Below are 20,732 nucleotides of genomic sequence, written 5' to 3'. Positions count from 1 at the left end.
GTAGAATGTAAAATCACGAGACCAGAATAAAACGAATTGGGAGTTCTAGATCAGAAAATCGAGATCAAACTGGGAATATAGGATTGGAGTAGATCTTCATAAAAGGATAGTTAAAGCTCATGATGATGGATGGAATGTCTGAAGGTGAACCTATACTGAAAAAAGAGCAGAAAACTAATAAACCCTAGAGTATAAGCTATTAATATTAAACAATACTGAAAAGCTTTTACTGTTAATTTGAAAGCATTATATGGCTTCTGACATTTGTGAATTTCAGCCAGAATAGAGGTGTTTAGTTATACGTACTTAAATATAAATCAAATTTATGTGAGCCCTATGTAAATCCAGCACTGCTGTATAATTGTATTCACCAGAAAGATCATCAGGGTGCAGTCACTCACTCAGTGAATCTGTTTGTTTACTTATCGCCCTTGTTTATTTTTATGTTTGGGTGAGATTTCCGTCTCTGGTTACGTGTCTAGATGGTTTAAATGCAGGGCATGTCTCACAGCTGAAGATTCCTGTGCATAGTACCAGAACTACTTTATATTCACAAAGACTGACAGTGCTAATGATGGTTTGTCCCTGGATGTTTACAGAGTCATTTATTGGTTTGTATCTCTGTGGCATTTCCAAAATCGAGAAATTATTTACATTTTGCTGTGTAACACTTCTGGAGGTGTTTTTCTTTTTTCTTTTTTTTGCCTTTATTAATGATGGCAGAATAGGTAAGAAAGAAGTTTAGAAAAAAGTATCGTTAAGTTGTCCTTTGTTAGAAGACTGTTTAACATTCCCTTTCCTTTAGTCTTCTAAAAATGTTTATGTGTTCCAGCATGTGAGATTGAATATTTCATTAGGAAGTATTAGGGGAGTCATTTTAAAGGCAAATTTTAAAGAACCTTAATCACCAATGTGCTATATATGCTGAAAACCTAGGTAAGAAGGGAGTGTAGACTTGTGTTGCTGAAATTTTCCCCATCTTTGTCTTCCATATCTTTTTACTGTGGTTAAATATTTAAGTCTATCTTCTGAGGGAAAGAGAAACTTGACATTGTGATTGAACTACCGCAGCAGCCATGAACTGCTTATCTTTTACTTCTCTCTCTCTGTTTTCTGCATTAAACAGTGGTAATGACCTGGCAATACACTGTCTGAAATGACATGGTTTTTTTCCTTAAGTAGATTGAGATATTGATTACTGCAGCCCCATCTTACTGCTACCTAAATTGCTAGGAAAGGTAAGAGTATGAAGATCACATCTGTTTTGGGTTCAATCAAAGTTGTATCCTTGTAAACATACCAAGATCCAATGTCATAATTGCTATATACATCTGTATGACCTATATAATATGATATTATAAGAAAAACTAGCTCTTTTTTAATTTGGTTATAAGTGCTAAGTCACTTTCCAGATTTGGCATGCATTTGGTTTGTCTGGCAGAAAGTGGAATGGGAACGTGTAGAGTGAGGAAGAGAGGCTAGAATTGATCTGAGATTTTTGCTGAGTCCATATCAATCTGTGATGCTCTATGATGAAATCACAGGAGTGATTAGAGCATGGGTTTTGAGTGCTAATAGTATGGAACAGCTTTTAGAGACCAACTCTTTGTTTTGCAGTAGTGGAAACAAATCCAGAGAACTGAAGTGATATGTTAGTGGATGAGTTGGAAGCAGAACCTGGATTTCTTGATTCCTAGCACAGAACTCTCTTTCATATATCTTCTATGCAGATGTGATAAATTTCCATAAGATAAAATTCAGTAGAATTTTGGTGATGAATAATGATTAAGCTATTATTACTAGCCTTTCCAACTTGAAAGGTGATAAATTGAAAGCATAATTTAGCATTTAAGAATGTTTTTCCTAAATCTTTAAGTCATCTTTGAAAAAATCTTTGGAAACATGAAATAGATATTTCATTTGTGACTCTCCTAATTGACAAGAAGTGTGGATATCTGTATTCTTTGTATGGTAAATTATAACGGAATAAATAGGGAATGGCTTCTACATTTTACATTCTAGTTCAGTGACAGGGTGAACCACATTCTGGATGTCTTGGGTTTAGTTCTTTGGTTTATAACCTGGATTTACCATTCTGTTTTTTCCGCAAGTTTCAATTGAGGAAACATGCTTTAGGGCATGCAAAAAAGCTGCCCATTCAAAATGGTTTTGGGGAAAAATTTATGCTAGAATTTTATAGTGTCACTAGATTAAGATTGTTCCTTGCTTTGATTCCACCCAGGCACTAAGTGAAAGCCTATAGAAGATAAGGAAACATAGGAAACCCAAAAAGAAGGAAAATCAATGAAAAAGTAGCCAAATGCTTTAAGAAAGAGAAGATAGAGCTGTAGTTCCCAAGTTTGCTCCCATAGTTCATTGATTATTCATCTACTTTAGTATTTTTGACTGATTCACTTGCACTGTAATTAGTAAATTTGTGTTCTGTGCACTACTAGGAATGTAAACATCAGAACATCCTCTTATTACAAAGTCTTTGTATCCCCAGTGAGCATTTAATCACTGTTGAGATGCATATGCCATGAGATCCTATAGCCTTTTTACTATAGTCGCAGATATCGGTTTCAGTAAAATTTCTTGAGAGCATCAAATTAAATATAATTTAATACATTAATAACAGTAGCAATTCTGTTTTTGCTGCTAGTGCTATTGTTCCAATACTACTATTAAGATGATGGGGTGGAAGTGGCAATTATCTTGTGTAAGACATTGTGTTGAGCACTTTACATTAATCATCTCCCATAATTTAATTCTTAAAACAAGGCTATTGTTATCTCCATTTTACAAATGAGAAAATCAAACATATCAAACATTCATGTGGGTAAATGACTTGCCCAAAGTCACACAGCTAGCAGATAACTCAAACTCTTGAGTTCACACTTTTAACCAATATGACATATACGATTTATTACACAACCCTTCTGTTTCTTTTCAAAAAGAAATCTGCAAATATCTACAAAATTAATTTTTAAGTAGTACCCATGAAGGTCCTTATTATATGCTTTATTTAATTACTAAGTACTGAAAAATTATACAGAAACATGCTTCACCATGACTTATCACAAATTATTATGTCATATTCAAATGAGAATATGACACACTGGAAAAATGATATAATGAATTATTTAAAGCCATCCAAGAATTAGAGTTAATATAGTTTTCTTCACAGATCATACTGTCACCTGTCTACACATCTTCTTTGTGATAAATATTTGCTTTCTATATTAATTTCAAACAACTGAGTCAACATTATAATTTCCACTGATTTCAGAATCACCAAGAAGCATTTCACTTCATATTTTAATAAAAAATCTGTTTGACAATAAATCACTGTTATTTTTCTGTTTTAGTTTTCTTTATTTTATTGCACCATGACATTAGCTGTGTACATGCTATCAGATATTTTCTCTTTTAATTTTCTTAAAAAACCTAATTCAAAAGTTGTGTTTTAATTTGTACCTTATCTAGTAGTAGAGTCAGTTTTTCTTTTCACTTAATTTATTCATTATTTTAATTAGCATTTTGGTAAACTACTCCTAGGAATGCCCCTTCTCCTTTCTGAGACTTTTAATAAAAAAGAAGCAGTATTTAGAAGGAATTAGTTAAAAGAAAGGTAACATTGGTGTTCAGCTCAAAGTTGAAAACAAATTTCATGAAAGATGTGACTGATGAAGAAAATGAGATGTCACATGACTATTCAGTCAATTCTACTCAAATAGAAGTCACAGCAACACATCATATCTATGAGGTGACTTGCTACCTATTTTCACAACAGGCTCAAGGGAAAAATATAATTCTATGTTGCAGTGTTTCCATGGTATAATGGCACTATTTATTCTGTAATTTTTCTTGCTCAGAAAAGGAAACTAGAGAATCTTAAAGTGTGGCTCTTAAACTTATCTTTAGCTTTCATTATTATTGCTAAACATAAAATTTTTATGCTGCTAAAAATAATGATGGTGAAAATCTTATATTATTATCATTGAATATAAAAGAGTTGTTGATGACTTGGAGAAGATAGAAACTTGAAATTGCCACTTCTTTACCTTGGAAGGGTCTTTCCATCTTTTTGAGTCTCAATTTCTTTATCTGAAAAGGTAAAGAGTTGTACTAAATGATCTTTGGGTTATGTTCTGCTTTACATGTTCTTATGTTTGCTAGGAGAGAATCTTTTTTACTTAGTAGCATATGAAGAAAAATGTTAGAGAAAAGGTGCAAAGTCAGATTTTGTAGCCAATAGCCCAGTCATAGAGGAAGATAAGAATATTTATACTCTTTTCTATTTTACTTGGCCACAGTTTCTGTGATAGGCACATATGTATCTCATGCAGTTAGTATAGATGGGCTGTAGTTTATGCTGTTTTAGATTTGATGGTTTCAAATAGGGTATTGATCTATGACACAATGTTCTTTCCTTGAGGGTACCTCTGAGAACATTTAGGAGGTTTCATCTTCCTAGTTACTTTTTGACCGTCTGTACTCTTACCTCACACATTCATGAATAATTTTAATTTCAAATTAAAAACAACATGCTATAGCTCACGCCTGTAATCCCAGCACTTTGGGAGGCCTAGGCAGGTGGATCACCTGAGGTTGGGAGTTTGACACCAGCCTGACCAACATGGAGAATACAAAATTAGCCAGGCGTGGTGGCACATGCCTGTAATCTCAGCTACTCGGGAGGCTGAGACAGAAGAATCACTTGAATCCAGGAGGCAAAGGTTGCAGTGAGCTGAGATCACGCCATTACACTCCAGCCTGGGCAACAAGAGTGGAACTCGGTCTCAAAAACAAAACAAAACAAAACAAAAAACACCTACCCTATTAACATGTTTTGCTGTGTTTTATGCAGATTTTGTCTTGTAAGTAAATAACAATGCTAGTGGTTTTCAGAAACAAATGTGTTTGGGATATTTTTGGGGAAGAGAGAAGCTTCTTACCTTTCCATTTTGTGTATTTTTTGTTGCAGAACTTCAGATGGTGGCAAAGTGGTTGGCACCATAGAAGTCAGTGTCGTGAAGATGGGGGAGATTGAGGATGGGGAAGCCGACCACATCACCACAGATATGCAGGGACAAAAGGTAGGATCTCAGTCCGCTCATTGTACAAATTAAGTTAAAAATGATCAGCTTTGCCAGGTGCCTGTCTCACCAACATCTTTGTGGGGTTTGAAATCTTATTATCAAAACCTAAATGAGACAACAACTCTGAAATTGGAATACAATGTGTGTGTTTCAGCCTCTGAATCAGAGGGCCCATTTGCTTGGAACTATGCATAGCAATGCTCCATTCAAAAGCACCTTTCTCTTCCCTGCCAGCTCCCTGGTTGACACTGCCTGTTCTCAGTTGGAACAAAAGTACTGATCATTGTCACATTTTACCACAATTAACTCTATGTGAGATGCCAGAAGATTCTGGGAGGGCTATTACCCAAAATAACTTGTTCTGTACTCCCAAAACCCTCTTTGGAAAGATATGCAATTTTAATTTGTATTTCACCTTTATGTGAAGGAGGGCAGATTTAACAAGAACTTTGTGCCTTATGAAATGGAGGAGAGAGAAGCAGGAAATAGTATTCACTGAAGGAACAGCTCTGGAGGAGGGACAATGGTAACTGAAGGAGAAGCTGCTTCCTGAAACACAGAATAAAGGCCTAATGCATATAAACATGCATCCAGGATTCTGTCTTTCTTTCTGTTCCTTTTCACTAAGGCAGAGAAACTCTACATAAATACTAGTTTAAATTTCTTTCTTAGGAATGCAATTTCCTGTTTTATTGAGACCATTGAAGCACATGTGGTAGACTTAGAAACTGCTAGTAGTTTCTTTTAGGAAAATGAATTTTATACACTATAATTTCTACCTTTTAATAAAGAAGCATTTATAAAATTATTTTAATAAACAATCATTGTATATACTTATGAAGAACAATGTGATGTTTTGATATATATTTACATTATAAAATGATTAATCAGGTTAACAAATCTATCACGTCACATACTTATTTTGTGTGTGTGGTAAAAATATTTAAAATTTCTTCTTGTAGAAATTTTGGAATCTACAATGGACTATTATATAGTGACCATTCTGCTCAATAGCTCACTAAAGCTTATTCCTCCTGGCTAACGGAAACTTGTACCCTTTGATGAGTACCTCCCATTTCCCTGAACTTTCCCTTCCCCAGCTTCTGGTAACCATCATTCTGCCCTTTACTTCTGTGAATTTGACTCATGTAGATTCCACAAATGTAAGCCAAAAAAAAAAAAAAAAAAATGACCGAGGCAGATCTCAATTAATTTACGTGTTTATGTTACCAAGGTTGAGACTGCACCTGGGAAAAAGCACAAATTAGAGGAGCATCTGTGACCCCTGCCTTTTCCAAAGAGGGTTTTGAGGACTCCGATATGTAAAAGAGAAAGAGTAAGCAGGAGGGGAAGAAGAGAGAAAAAGACAGGGGGGAGGGTAGGCAATGAGGTAAGTGGTCACACAGTGAGGCTTTCATTAGTGCTCAGTGAATCTACATTTTATATGTGAAAGGGAGAAGAGGAATAGTCAATTATGCATTCCTCTAATATTCAGTAAATCTACATTTTACTTAAAATAAAAGAAGTCAATTGTGTGTTTGTCTCAGAGTGGGCCGAGGGATGATTTTCTAGTCTTGTCCTTGTCCCCTCTCTGTGGAAATATAAGCTGTTAATTTACATTGTTAGGGTGAGATTCAACAAAACTCTGTATTAAGGCTATTTTATAGGGGGGATATATATTCTGAAAGGGTTGGGACCCACAGGGAATTATGAGCAATTTGTGAATGAGGGCATCTGGGGAGAGATGTGGCCTTCTATCATTGCAGCTATCTGTTCGTCAGGGGTAAAAAACAAAGGCAGTTTTTTGTGTGTTTCAGTTCCCAATCTTAACTTTCCTTCCGACATAGTGAGTTTGGGGTCCGAAGAATCTGTTTTACTTCTCAACATATAAATGAGATGATACAGTATTTGTCTTGTGCCTGGCATAGTTCATTTAGCATAATACCATCCAGGTTTATCCATGTTATCACTAATGACAGGACTTTCCCCCTTTTCAAAGTTGAATAGTTTTTTATTGTGGGTATATACCACATTTCCTTTTTCCATTCATCTGATGATGGACACTGAGATTGCTTCCACATCTTAGTTATTGTGAATAACGTTGCAGTGAACATGTGTGCAGATATCTCTTTGGCATATTGATTTCAGTTTCTTTGGAGTACCCAGAGTGGGATTGCTGGGTTTTATGGTAGTTCTATTTTTAGTTTTCTGAGGAGCCTCTGTGTTGATTTTCATAATGGTTGTATTAATTTACATTCTCAACAGTGCATAAGGGTTCCCTTTACTTCACACCCTCACCAGTACTTATCTCTCATCATTTTATTTTATTTTATTATTTATTTATTTATTTATTTTGAGACAGAGTCTCGCTCTGTCACTCAGGCTGGAGTGCAGTGGCGCAATCTCGGCTCACTGCAAGCTCTGCCTCCCGGGTTCATGCCATTCTTCTGCCTCAGCCTGCCGACTAGCTGGGACTACAGGCGCCCACCACCATGCCCAGCTAATTTTTTGTATTTTTAGTAGAGACAGGGTATCACTGTGTTAGCCAGGATGGTCTCGATCTCCTGACCTTGTGATCCATCTGCCTCAGCCTCCCAAAGTGCTGGGATTACAGGTATGAGCCTCCGTACCTGGCCTCCCTCATCATTTTGATAATAACTATTCTGACATGTGTGCAATAGTATCTCATTATGGTTTTAATTTGCATTTTCCTGGTAATCAGTGATGATGAGTATTTTTTAATATATCTGTTAGCCATTTGTATGTCTTCTTTTGCGAGTGTTTTTTAGGTCCTTTGCCCATTTTTTATTGGGTTGTTTTCTTGCTATTGAGTTGAGTTTCTTATATATTTTGAATATTAGCTCCTTATCAGATGTATGGTTTGCAAATATTTTATCCCAATCCGTGAGTTGTTTCTTTATTGTTTCCTTTGCTGTGCAGAAGCTTTTTAGTTTGATACAACGCCATTTGTTTATTTTTGCTTTTGTTCCTGTGCTTTTGGGGTCGTGTCACGGAAATCTCACCCAGACCACTGTCATTGAGCATTTTTAAATGTTTTCTTCCTAGTGCTTTTATAGTTTTAGGGCTTATTTTTCAGTCTTTAACTCATTTTGAGTTGATTTTTGTGCATGACCATGGCATGAGAAAAGGGTCCAATTTTATTTTTCTGCATGTGGACATCTAGTGTCCGCAACACAATTTGTTAAAGAGATTGCCCTTTCTTCATTCTGTGTTCTTGGTGCCTTTGTTGAAAATGAATTGACCATATATGTGTGGATTTATTCCTAGGCTTTCTGCTCTGTTCCATTGGTCAATGTGTCTGTTTTTATGCCAGTAACATGCCATTTTGATTATGATAGCTTTGCTTTATAGTAGATTTTGAAGTCAGCTGACATGATTCCTTCAGTTTTGTTCTTTTTATTCAAGATAACTTTGACTTTTCCAACTCTTTTGTGGTTTCTTAAGAATTCTAGGATTTTTAACATTTATTTCCATGAAAAAATGACATTGGAATTTTGATAGGGATTCATTTAATCTGTATATTGCTTTGGGTAGTATAGACATTTTAACAGTGTTAATTCTTCCAATCCATAAGCATGGGATACTTTTCTATGTATCTGTGTTATCTATAATTTTTTTCATTAATGTTTTATAGTTTTCAGTATACAGATCTTCCAAATCCTTGGTTAAATTTACTTTTAAGTATTTTTTTTAATGTGAATAGGATTGATTTCTTAATTTCTTTTTCAAATAGTTTGTTGTCAGTGTAAAGAAACACTACTGATTTTTGTGAGTTGATTGTGTATCCTTCAACTTTACTGAATTTATCAGTTTTAACTGACTTTTTTTGTGTGGTTGTGTCATTAGGGTTTTCTACATAAAAGATTGCATTATTAGCAAACATAAACAATTTCCCTTCTTCCTTTCCTATTTAGATACCTTTTATTTCTTTTTCTTGTCTGATTGTTCTAGCTAGAATTTTCAGTATAACGTTGAATAGACGTGGTGAGAATGGACATCTTTGTCTTGTTCTTGATTGCATTAAGAAAAATAATAATAAGGCCCATTGTGACTTACTTTCTGGTTTAGTGTCTCTTATCTTGAAGCATGTTTGATTTTTCTTACCCAGGAAACTGTTGCATGGGAGATGGTGTTTATCCATCACTTAACAAATTATTAACTTTACAAAAATATCAAAGATTTTCTTTCAAAAATGTTTTGTCTTTTTCCCAGAATAGGCTAGGGTCTTCTCTGCTACCCTAAACCTTGTTCTTCTCTTTTATCCTCCCCTCTCCTTGGAATATATTCCCACATTATAAAAATATTTTAAGAAGGCCCAAGGTTTAAATCAGGTAATTTACTAATATCAGGGCTGTGGTAGTTTTGGAGCAGACTTTCTTGGGTACGTATTCAAAACCCTGTCTTAGGGCTGGGTCCCTTCATTCCATCCTTGTTTGTTTTGTAGATCTGTGTAAGACTCGTCTTTATCACTATCACATGAACACTTGCATCACGCTCAAGGAAGGAGGATTCGGAAGCTAAACTGGGGACACAGAGCAGAAAGAGGCAGATAATCATGCCTAGACCTGTAACTGTGTACCAGGAAACCAGTAGCAGAAACACTTCCCATTTCAAAGTAGAGCTCCTTTCTCTGATTCTGAATATATCACCAGCCACTTTTCCACTTTCCTCAAAACTAGCCTACCCTTTGACTCCAGACTATGTCACTATAGTATAAGGTAGTGCAAAGTGAATTATACTCTTTTCATAAATGGAGAACTTGATACCTAGAAATATGCCCCCACCCAAATCCTACATAGTATTTCTGGCTTAGGGACGTGAACTTAAAAAAGACTTAACTGAGCTGTTCCAGAAATAGAAGGTGGCAGTGGCAGTACACACCGTGTGTGAGTCATAAGCTGACTAAAATGGTAAACACATCAAACATTTTGACATCAGCTCTGCCCTGTCTGGATTATTTGTAAACCTTGAGCTTTTTGCAATTTTTTAATAAAGTAACTATAAACTCTCTTGGCAATCTTTAAGAATATCAATGTTTGAGACATATAGTAAGGCCCAACATGCATGATATTTATTGTGTAAATAACTTTATATCAGCATTTTTCAAAGTGTGATTAGAATCACCTAGAGTGTTTTTTAGAACTACAAATGCATGGACCATTGTACATCTGTTAAACAAAAATCCATAGAAAATCAATTAATTTTATCTGTTACTAATGGTGATTTAAGACCTGAATGACTGTCATTATGGAAAGAGAAAGTAACTGAAATAGAAGTTATTTGTAAAATAACATTGCTCACATTGGTTTGCATGAGCTAGGGACAAAGGAATGAAACTTCTATTAGCACCATAGTCATGTGTCATGAAAGTGACACATGTTATCTAATGCAGACGTAAATAAAAGAGCGATACTGATATTGTTCAGCTTGGGCTGCCATGACAAAATACCATAAACTGTATGGTTTACACAACAAGAATTTATTTTCTTATAGTTCTGGAAGCTAGGAAGTCCCAGATCAAGGTGCCAGCCTGTTCAGTTCCTGGTGAGGGCTCTTTACTTGGCTTGCAGGTGGCTGCCTTCTTGCTACCTTCTCAGATGGTCTATCTTCTGTGTGAAAGCAGGAAGGGGAAGTGGGGGGAGGGAGGGAGGGAGAGAGAGAGGAAAGGAGAAAGGAAGGGAGAGAGAGAGATATAGTGTTTTGGTATCTTCTCCTTTTTTTGTAAGAATACCAGTCCTGTAGTATTAAGACCCCATCTTTATGACCTCTTTTAATCTTAGTTACATCCATAATATAGGCCTTTATCTCCAAATATGGTCACATTGGAGGCTGGGGCTTCAACATATGAACTTTGGAAGACACAGTTCAGTCCATAATAGTACCTTTATATAAAATACTACATTTTAATCTTGAGTGTTAAATTCCAGAGCATGGAATAAAATATAAGTGAAAATCCAAACTCTTTCTTCTCACATATGTTTGCTTTCTTTTTCTTACTTGTTTCCATTAATCGTATTATGAATACATATTTATTATCAAGGGAAGATTGCTCAGAGGGTCATTTACCATATTAGATTGTTTCAAACTTCAGTATATGCACATATAGAAATAGAAGATAAAGCATTAAAACCACATAGTAGTAGAAAGAAAAAATTACAAAAGAAAAACTAAAATTGTCTTTTTTCACAACTAATATAGTAGATGAATGTTGCATTATGTATCCAAAATATTTTTTTCTGTTATTGAAGTAATCTTTGACTCCTTTCTGCCTCTCATAAACTCACAGTTAATATGTCATCAAATCCTGTTGACTGCACCTTTTAAATGAAATCAGAATTTAACAACTTTTGGCCCTTTCACTGCTACCAATGTTGTCTGTCACCTGGATGTTTACAGTAATGACTTAAAAGTCTCCCTGATTTTTTCCTTTTCTCTCCCTATCTGCCACCACATGTCACTACATCAGTCTGTTTTCAACAGAGCAACAAAGTGATCCTATTTAAATGTAACTTAGGACATGTCTTTCTCCCACAGCTTCTCGACTCTCTGAAAGTATAAACTCAAAGCTCTTCAGTGACCAAACACAGTCTTATAAGAGTCTCCCTGTCCCACTCCCGGCAACTTTATTACTTCTTTGACCTCCTCCCCAACTTCTCTTTTTTGCTCACTACGGTTCAGTCACATTGTCTTCCTTGTTGTTCCTGAACATTTCAGGTACATTGCCAACTCAAGGTCCCTGCACTTTGTTTTTCCACCTACCTTTGAAGTGTTTTCCCCAGGTAATTTTGTGGTTCACTTATTTCCTTCTGCTCTTTATGCAGAAGTGTCAGCTCCTCAGTGAAGCCTTTCCTGCAACCCTATCTAAGATTGCAGTGTCTACCCCAAAGCTTTCTATCTCCTTTCTCTGCATTATTTTTTATTTTTGTCATTAGTACTTGTCATTGTTCAATGTCATATATATATGACTAATTTATCTCATTTGTGGTCTATTTTCCTCACTAGTATTAACCTTCATGAGACAAAACTGTCTATTTTCATTCCCTCCTTTATCCCCAGTGCCTGAAATGGTCTAACTCAGAAATAAATGAATAAATGAAGTCAACTTTACTTTAAAGAAGTAAAGAAGTAAAGGTAAAAATTATCCTATAGCAGAGACAATATGTGACTGCATATAACTCCATGCCAATTGGTGGATCAATAAATAAGATGGCATGTAGTAAAGAGTGTAGGATTGTGGAAGAAAAAGAAAGAAACTTACAGAACAACTTTTGAAGTAGTCAAAGACAATACTATTAGAAAAAGGATAAGTAGGAACCAAATAATAAAATCAGGTGAAAAATGAGAAAACCCAATAAGTAACAGCCAAAAGGATTGATTGAGACAGGAAAAGTCTTCCCATTGAGCACGGCCCTTCTTTGCCTGCAGCAGAGATGATCAGCTTCCTGTCAGGATTGAAGTGTTATTAGGAGCATCCTCCAGTGAGGCACGGGAGCAGCTTAGTTTAGTTCAGCCCCTGCCTTGTCTCTCCTGTTAGTTTAAGATCTGTGTTGTATTGGAATGTAGCATAGCACTAGTGACCAAAGAGATTGTGATTTCTACAAAAGGAAAGAAAATGTCTTACTTATTTATGATACCAGCAAAAATAGTATAAGTGGAGTATTAATACATCACCTTATGAAAACCTTCTGCTTTTCTCAGGCCATCTTGCTCCTGTTATTTGATGTACTGTTTTCATTGTAGTTTATCAGCAGTGCTCAGAGGAAAGGTGGAGTCTTTGAGTGGCTAAGGACCAGTCTCAGAAGGTCTTATCCCCTTATTTCCTCCAAATGTAAAATTGAAAGTATTATAACCAGCCTTACCTTATAGAGAATATTTGTAGGCAAATAATCATCATTCATTTATCAAAAATATCACCTACTAAGTTCTAAGCATTCTACTAATTTCTGGAGATTCAGCAATGAACCAGAGAGACACAGATGGTACCTTCAGGGGAAGTAAACAATTAAAATAACAGGTAATAAATTACTGACTGGTGCTATATGCTGTACAGAAAAAAAGACAGGGTGAAAGGAACAGGTGGTGCTTAGGCATGATTGTTTATACTAGATGTTGGTTAAGGAAAGATTCACTGATAATGTGATGTTTGAGCTGAAACTTTCAGGAAATAAGGGAGTGAGATGGGGATATATGGCAGGAATACAAATTCTAGGTAGCATGAATAGCAAGAGCAAAGTCCCCGAGGTGGCAGCATGCTTGTTGTGTTGAAAGAGCAGCAAATAGGCCAGTGTGACTGGAGCTCAGGGGTCGAGGAGAAGTGGTTGGAGTTGAGTGCTGAGATTCACGGGGTGGGAAGAAACAGATCATGTACTCCGCTGTAAGCCATAAGACTCTGAGCTAAATAAATATCTATTATTTATTATAGTGTAGAACACTGATATGATGAATATAATGTTGATGAAAAATTATTTTAACAGCCCTGTGTATGCTAAAAGAATTAAAGGAAATATTGAAAATAGGAGAAATTAAAATTTTATGTATTTCTAGTATCATTGAACATCATTCTAGTGATTTAGGAAGTGCATTTCCAAACTTGCTGTGGATTAGAGGAAGTGCACCTCTGACTTCTGTGTGGTCAGAAATGTGATTTAGAGAACATCAAATTTTAAGAGCTATTTTCAGTCATTCGTTCTTTCAGTCAACTAGGACCTCAATAAAAAAATTATGAAACCATTTTTTGTACCCCAACAAAAAATTTACTGAGTAATGTGATGAATGTTGATTGCGGAATAAGCAGTAGACTCTAAGAAAACAGAAAGTAACATTTAAATCAGTGTTTTGAATTCTTTGTCTTCTTCCTCAAAATGTTTGAGGAATGTAAACATTCCATTGTTAAAAGTGACCATAGCGTCTATGATTCTCAATGAGGGCCAGTGCCTGGGGAAGGAGAGGTGGAGGGAGACAGAACAGTGGGGAAATAGCTCAAGCAAGGCTGATAGAACCTTGGAGAAGCTTGTCTGAGCCCTCAGAGCCCCTTGAGCAGAGCCATGCAAAACTTACAGAAGGATGGCTGGTTTCCTCAGACTTTGTCACCAAAAGAACTTTCTGTGATTTTCGTGTGTATGTTTGCTTTGTTATGTTTGCATTTACTTGTTTATATGGGGTATATTTGCTGTGAAAATTCACTCTCCTCTTTCCCTGTCCCCACCCCCACCTGCATGTTTTTTCTAAAGATAAAAGGAAACTCATTTGAAGACGCAAATGCTAGAGCCTGCCTATGTGAAAATAGATCTTGTCCAACTCCTGGGGCCAGAAGAATTTTGTTTCCTCTTTCCATTACAGTTTCACAGGAAGCTGAGGGAGAGTACCACATTTAATGAGGAATTGTCTGGGACATTCTCTCCCATCACGGTTCATTCACTAGGAACATGTCCCCGTGCTCTTCTGTATCTCTTCTTTCTTTCTGTTGAGAAATTGACATTACCGTAAAGGTCAGGAGCTTAATCAGTTCATTATGGATTCCACAGATCAGCTTATTTATAAATGATCCTCATACTTTTTGAGCAAGTGTTTGCATTGTTTTGCTGGAGACAAAATAACCTTTTGCCCTGTATAACTAGTGGTTTCAACATATTTTGTCTTTTATTTAAAGTTGCAATTACTTAAACTCTAGAGAATAATTTGCTTTCTGTTGATCTGAAATTAGCTCAGGTGAAAGAAATACGAAATGATTCAGCTTGTCAAATATGATTTACTGTGCTAGGAACATATCTCTAGCATGTTGGGAATAATCATTTTTCTCTTTTTAATTTTTTCCCTGAGTAGCCTCTATCATTATGTAATATAAGCATATTACATATACATTTAAGTAAATCACAAGTTAAATACTCTTCGTAGTAAAGATAAAACTAGAAATAGTTTTTTAAAAGTATTTTATTCAAGACTTTTTGGAACCATGTACATAGCCTTATATTTTGCGAAGAAAATAAAAGAATATCATTTCTTATTTTGATTATTTTCAAATTTTTTTTTTACATTTTTTCCTAGTGTGCCCTGGTATGTGAATGTACAGTCCCAGAAAGTGTGAGCGGAAAAGATAACTTACCTTTTTTGAATTCAGGTATGTAACTCAGTTTTAAATACTTATGTTAGTTTCATGTGAAAATGAATTTTAATTTTATATAAAATCAACACTGAACCAACATTCTCACAGTTGTTTGTGAAGCTTAGTAAATACACTGGGAAATCATAAGGGACTAGCAGAATGGGGGAAGATCGTACAATTCCACAGGAAAGATAAATGTGCTAGCTGTATGGCAAAACAGACGTGATCGGCCAGGCGCGGTGGCTTACGTCCCTAATCCCAGCACTTTGGGAGGCTGAGGCAGGCAGATCACGAGGTCAACAGACTGAGACCATCCTGGCTAACATGGTGAAACCCTGTCTCTACTAAAAATACCAAAAATTAGCTGGGCGCGGTGGTGCGTCCCTGCAGTCCCAGCAATTCTGGAGGTTGAGGCAGGAGAATTGCTTAAACCTGAGAGGCAGAGGTTGCAGGGAGCCGAGATCGCGCCACTGTGCTCTAACCTGGAGACAGAGCGATACTCCATCTCAAAAAAACAAACAAACAAAAAAACCAAATATGATCATGTGCTGCATAATGACATTTGGTCAATGACAACTACATATATGACAGTGGTCTTATAAGATTATAACACAGCTAAAATATTTCTATCGCCTAGTGACATCTTGGTGATCCTGATCTTGTGTGGGCTTAGGTTAATGTGTGTGTTTTTGTCTCAGTTTTTAACATAAAAAATTAAAAAGTAATAAAATAAAATAAAATAAAAAGTTATAGAATAAGGAAGAAAGAAAAAATACTTTTGTACAACTGTACAATATATTTGTGTTTTCAGCTAAATGTTATTATGAAAGTGTCAAAAAGTTAAGAAAATTTAAAAGTTTATAAAGTAAAAAAGTTACAGTAATCCTAGGTTAATTTATTGTTGAAGAAAGAAAAGATTTTTAAAATGTTGTAGCCAACGTGTACACTGTTTATCAAGTCAACAGTAGAGTATGGTGATGTTCTAGGTCTTTACATTCACCCACCACACACTCACTGACTCATCCAGAGCAACTTCTAGCACTGCAGACTTCATTCATGGCAAGTGCCCTTTACAGGTGTACCATTTTAAATCTTTTATACCATATTTTTACTGTATCTTTTCGATGTTTAGATATGTTTAGGTACATAAATACTTAACATTATGGTACAGTTACCTAAAGTTTTACACACAGTAACATACTATACAGATTGTAACCTAGGAGCAATAGGCGATACCATGGAGCTTAGGTGTGTAGTGGGCTCTACCGCCTAGGTATTGTAAGTGTATCCTGTGGTCTTTGCACCATGACGAAATTGCCTAATGACTAATTTCTCAGAACATATCTCCTTGTTAAACTACACATGACTGTAAATTTCTTTTAGCTATTGGATCATGTACTATCCCAAACAAGAAACACTAGAAGACAGTGTGAAGCTCTTGTTTAGTTTGACTTCCTAATTATGTAACTCATAAAGTTGTTAAAACAATAGATATATGGATTCAGTAGGAAAAATTAATAATCACATTTGTACATTCTTGGGTATAGATGTGTGTATTGCTTTATTCACAGTAATATGTTTGCATTTTAACAAGGTATTAGACTATATATTAAATGTATTTATGAATAAAATTGAGACATATAGTACAGTTAAAATATATGTGATATGAATATGTAAAATTGTGGACCCAATTTTTAAATGATAATGTAAATTAAATGACCATTAGTAAATAATGACTACTGTAGTGACAGACAATATGCTAATACCTTATATACCTTGTCTTAGATAATCCTCTGACATGTGCTATGAGGAAGGTACTGTCATTATCCATATTTCACAAATGAGGAAGTCTTCAAGATAACCTATGCAGTAAACAATGGGTCCAGAATTTAAACCCACTTTGATTTCAAGGCCTTTGCTCATAATAGGCTGTGGTATTACTAAGAAGGCATTAATCAACAAATTGGTGTCACGGTAAAATACCTTACTCTTTTTTCTAGCCTTGCCGTGTTGTACATTTAAGCAGTGACATAGATAGCATGATAATCAGGTTAATGAATAATACAGAACATCAACAGCTTTCAAATACACAACCCCTAAATTATTAGCAGTTTTCTCTTGCAGGAGGCAGCTAACAATAGGGAATGGGGAAGGAGAGGCATCCCTTTGGCTCTGTTTATACACACAGATAAATAAAATGCAATTTAATTGAGAAATATGTTTCAAAACATCAAGTCCACTTTCACAGAATGAAGAATTAACCCAAGGAAGAACAGGTGTTTCTCAACCTACAGCCAAATAAAATGGGATTTTTCTTAGCTTTTATGAAAGATATAATACTGTGGGGTATGTACTAAATACTGTTTTGAAGGGTCTACCCAGAAAGCTATTAATAAATCAACCATACATGCTAAAAAACACCTGAGTTGTTAGTGTTCTTAAAATATTTAAAGTATTATCAAAGGGTCCTCCTCACATTTGTTTTCACCTGAAAGTTGGCTAAACCTTTAGTTCTTTACTTTAATATGTTCACAAACCATAATTTATTTCATTCATTAAATGTTAATTTTTAAAAATAAATTTTAGTGGGATATTAAGTTCATGTTAAATACAGCTTGATTCAGGTTATCATCGAAACCATCTATAGTATAATAAGACACATTTTAATGATTGACTTACGTGAACCCTCTAACTTTTTTATACACACAAAAAGAAGTGGCATTTTGTGATACTTATTGGTTAAGTATAAATTTCAAGGAGAAAGAGAAACATTACTTTAAAATCAAGCAAACATATTACTTATGGAAGAAGAGACAGAGAGATCATATTGAAAAATAAATCATTACCTCTCCATAGCTGTGCCATAAATTCTGTAAGGCATAAGTCTTGGAAGCCATACTAATTCTTCCAGACTACCAGGGTATTTGTTTGTTACTGATAAACTGTAATATGACAAAAGCTACTGACATAAAATTGGTGGGAGCAGCTGCATTCTGCAATTTAAATATACTTTGTGGAGTGAAAGATGATTAATTATTAATTATTGCTTTTCTCCTTTCATGGAGGTGACAGTTTGGTGGTGACAGTCCACTTAGTTCTGAAGATAATTCTAAATGTCTTTAGTCCAGTCAACCTGGAGGACCACTCAGAACCTAGGATATTTGTCACCGATATTTTCTTGGAGTCATCTTATATTAGGAGAAGATGAGACTAAATGAAAATCAAATGTTATAAAGACTGGATTTTTAAAAACCTTATAAAAAGACAAAACTAAGTGCTATTCATAAAATGTTTCTGTTCAAAATGTAAAGGTGCATTGTGCAGATATAAAATATGTATATGTGTATCACTTTAATCTTTTGTCCTATTTATTTATCTAAACTCAGCAACTTTGGAATTAATCCATTCTATACCCATGTGGTATTTCTTTAATCTGTAGGCAAAGTAATCTATTGACATTCTTCTCAAGTCTTTGTATTAATGTCTTAAATGGATCTTTCGAGTCTCCAGTGAGTTATGAAGTACTTACTGAGTGGGAGAGAATGTCATATCTTATATCAGTTCCTCACTATTCTATTTACATCTCTAGAGATTTTGGTATAAATCAGGAAGTTCACTTATCTGTTGTAAAACTAAGAAGGAAAACACTTTCCCCAAAGGCCTCACCCTTTTCATGCCCTTGCAAATTGAATGTGGATATTGGGAATCTGGGGAATTTAGGGTCGAAAGAGAGAGAGAATAAGGAACAGGTGGGGCAGAATTTACAATTCCATAAGAAAGATATGCAAGTACCTTAATTACATGGGAATACAAATAAGGCACACTAGAAGGCATAGTATGTAATAGACATGTGAAGGTCTTACTTAGTTTGACTTTCTAACTATATAACTCATAAAATTAAGTGGTTAAAAAGTAGACTTATCTCTAATTATTTGCTTATTTAAGTAAAATAGTACTAAGAAAACTTTAAATTATTTTCTGTTGGAGGTGGAGTGGAAAGGGGAGTAGGGGAAATGAGTTTTGACTGTATAGAAGGGGAGATGGTAGGTCTTTCACACAATCATGGAGTTTGGTTTCTAAGTCACACTAACTGAGGTACCTTGTCTGCAGCACAGCAATGATAAATGGGCTCTGGTAGTATCGATACAAGAACACTGGATGGGCTGACAGAAGAAATGGTTTTAAAGCCTAAGTTTTTCAACCAGCAGTTTGGTCCTGAAACACACTTCAGCTTCTTTGCCTTTCAGTTATTTTAAAATGACCAAATTAACCTAAACAGTTTTTAACTTCCTTTTTGGCTCTCAAATGTTTGAAGCTGATGTAGCATAGGTTAGCGTTTACATTGTTCTCCTTCTTTTTTGAAACACTTCATGAAAATATTCATTTTCATCAGTTTTATATGGAGGAATATTTGTCATTTATAGTTTTCTTTCTCAGGGGTTACTATTTACAGTTAAAAAGTCTGACCAGTGATAGAACATTTAAAAAAAAATGTTTTAAACACAATTCTCTGTAAATTCCTTAATTCTCTCTTTTTTTGATAAAATTATTATATAATTCTACAGAGTATTTCAGCCCATGGACCCTAAAATTCCCATGCCAAATCTAAGAATCTAGTAGACCCTGTCACAAAGTTTCCCATTCTGGTCCCGTTTACAGTAAGTTCGCCCCTCAGCAAGCGTTAGATCTGATACAGTATTTTTATATACCTAACAGCCATGATTTCCATGACTGTGTGAGTTGGAATCCAAACAAAAATGAGGAAACTGTGCTGCTATTAGTCATAAATATGTGCAGTTCGCCTTCCTATGTGGAGAACTTACTGGTATTTGTATTTCTTGCTTCACAACTTTGATTCTTTTTCACCAAATAGGGTTTAATCACCTATTATTGTTATTTTGAAGAAGATACTAGATTGTAAGCTACTTAAGAGGCAGGAACATTACTTTTTTATTTGCAGTCTGTATCATTTTACATTAACAAGCTCTGGGCACTTAAACGTTATGAATTGAATTCTTCATTATTTAGCATGTACCCTCTCCCATTGGTCTAGAAATCTCCAATCAGTTAGAATTTGGTGAATACTTTATTGGTTGAAACAAAAATTCGTTATAAGGAATAAAAATTTCTAGCCCTGCTGAATGTGCCCCTGAGATTTCAAGAGAACCAAGCAAGAGAGTTGATTTTCCCACATGGCCCTTTAAATAATGGTGACTTCTAAATCTAAACACACACACACACACACACAAAGTGAGAGAGAAATCCCAGCACTTTGGGAGGCAGAGGTGGGCAGGTCACCTGAGGTCAGAAGTTCAAGACCAGTCTGGCCAACACGGTGAAACCCCGTCTATACTAAAAATACAAAAAAATTAGCTGGGTGTGGGAGTGGGCACCTATAATCTCAGCTACTCAGGAGGCTTAAGCAGGAGAATTGCTTGAAAACCCGAGAGGTGGGGTTTGCAGTGAGCCAAGATCATGCCGTTGGATTCCAGCTTGGGCAACAAGAG

At 35.4% G+C, this 20,732-nt stretch overlaps 1 protein-coding gene across 9 annotated transcripts in view; it reads left to right on the top strand.

Annotated features, from left to right (window-relative positions):
- INPP4B (inositol polyphosphate-4-phosphatase type II B) overlaps positions 1-20,732 on the top strand; it is an 819,089-nt gene that overhangs the window by 578,822 nt on the left and 219,535 nt on the right. For all 9 annotated transcript variants that reach the window (XM_007999870.3, XM_073017650.1, XM_037992380.2 and 6 more), the window contains 2 exons: positions 4,988-5,099; positions 15,168-15,240. In XM_007999870.3, the coding sequence (XP_007998061.3) occupies positions 4,988-5,099; positions 15,168-15,240 (185 nt within the window). The remainder of the gene's footprint in view (positions 1-4,987; positions 5,100-15,167; positions 15,241-20,732) is intronic.

This window comes from Chlorocebus sabaeus, chromosome 7 (genome assembly GCF_047675955.1).
Source record: "Chlorocebus sabaeus isolate Y175 chromosome 7, mChlSab1.0.hap1, whole genome shotgun sequence".
Lineage (NCBI taxonomy): Eukaryota > Metazoa > Chordata > Mammalia > Primates > Cercopithecidae > Chlorocebus > Chlorocebus sabaeus.
This window is presented reverse-complemented; position numbering and strand designations above follow the sequence as displayed.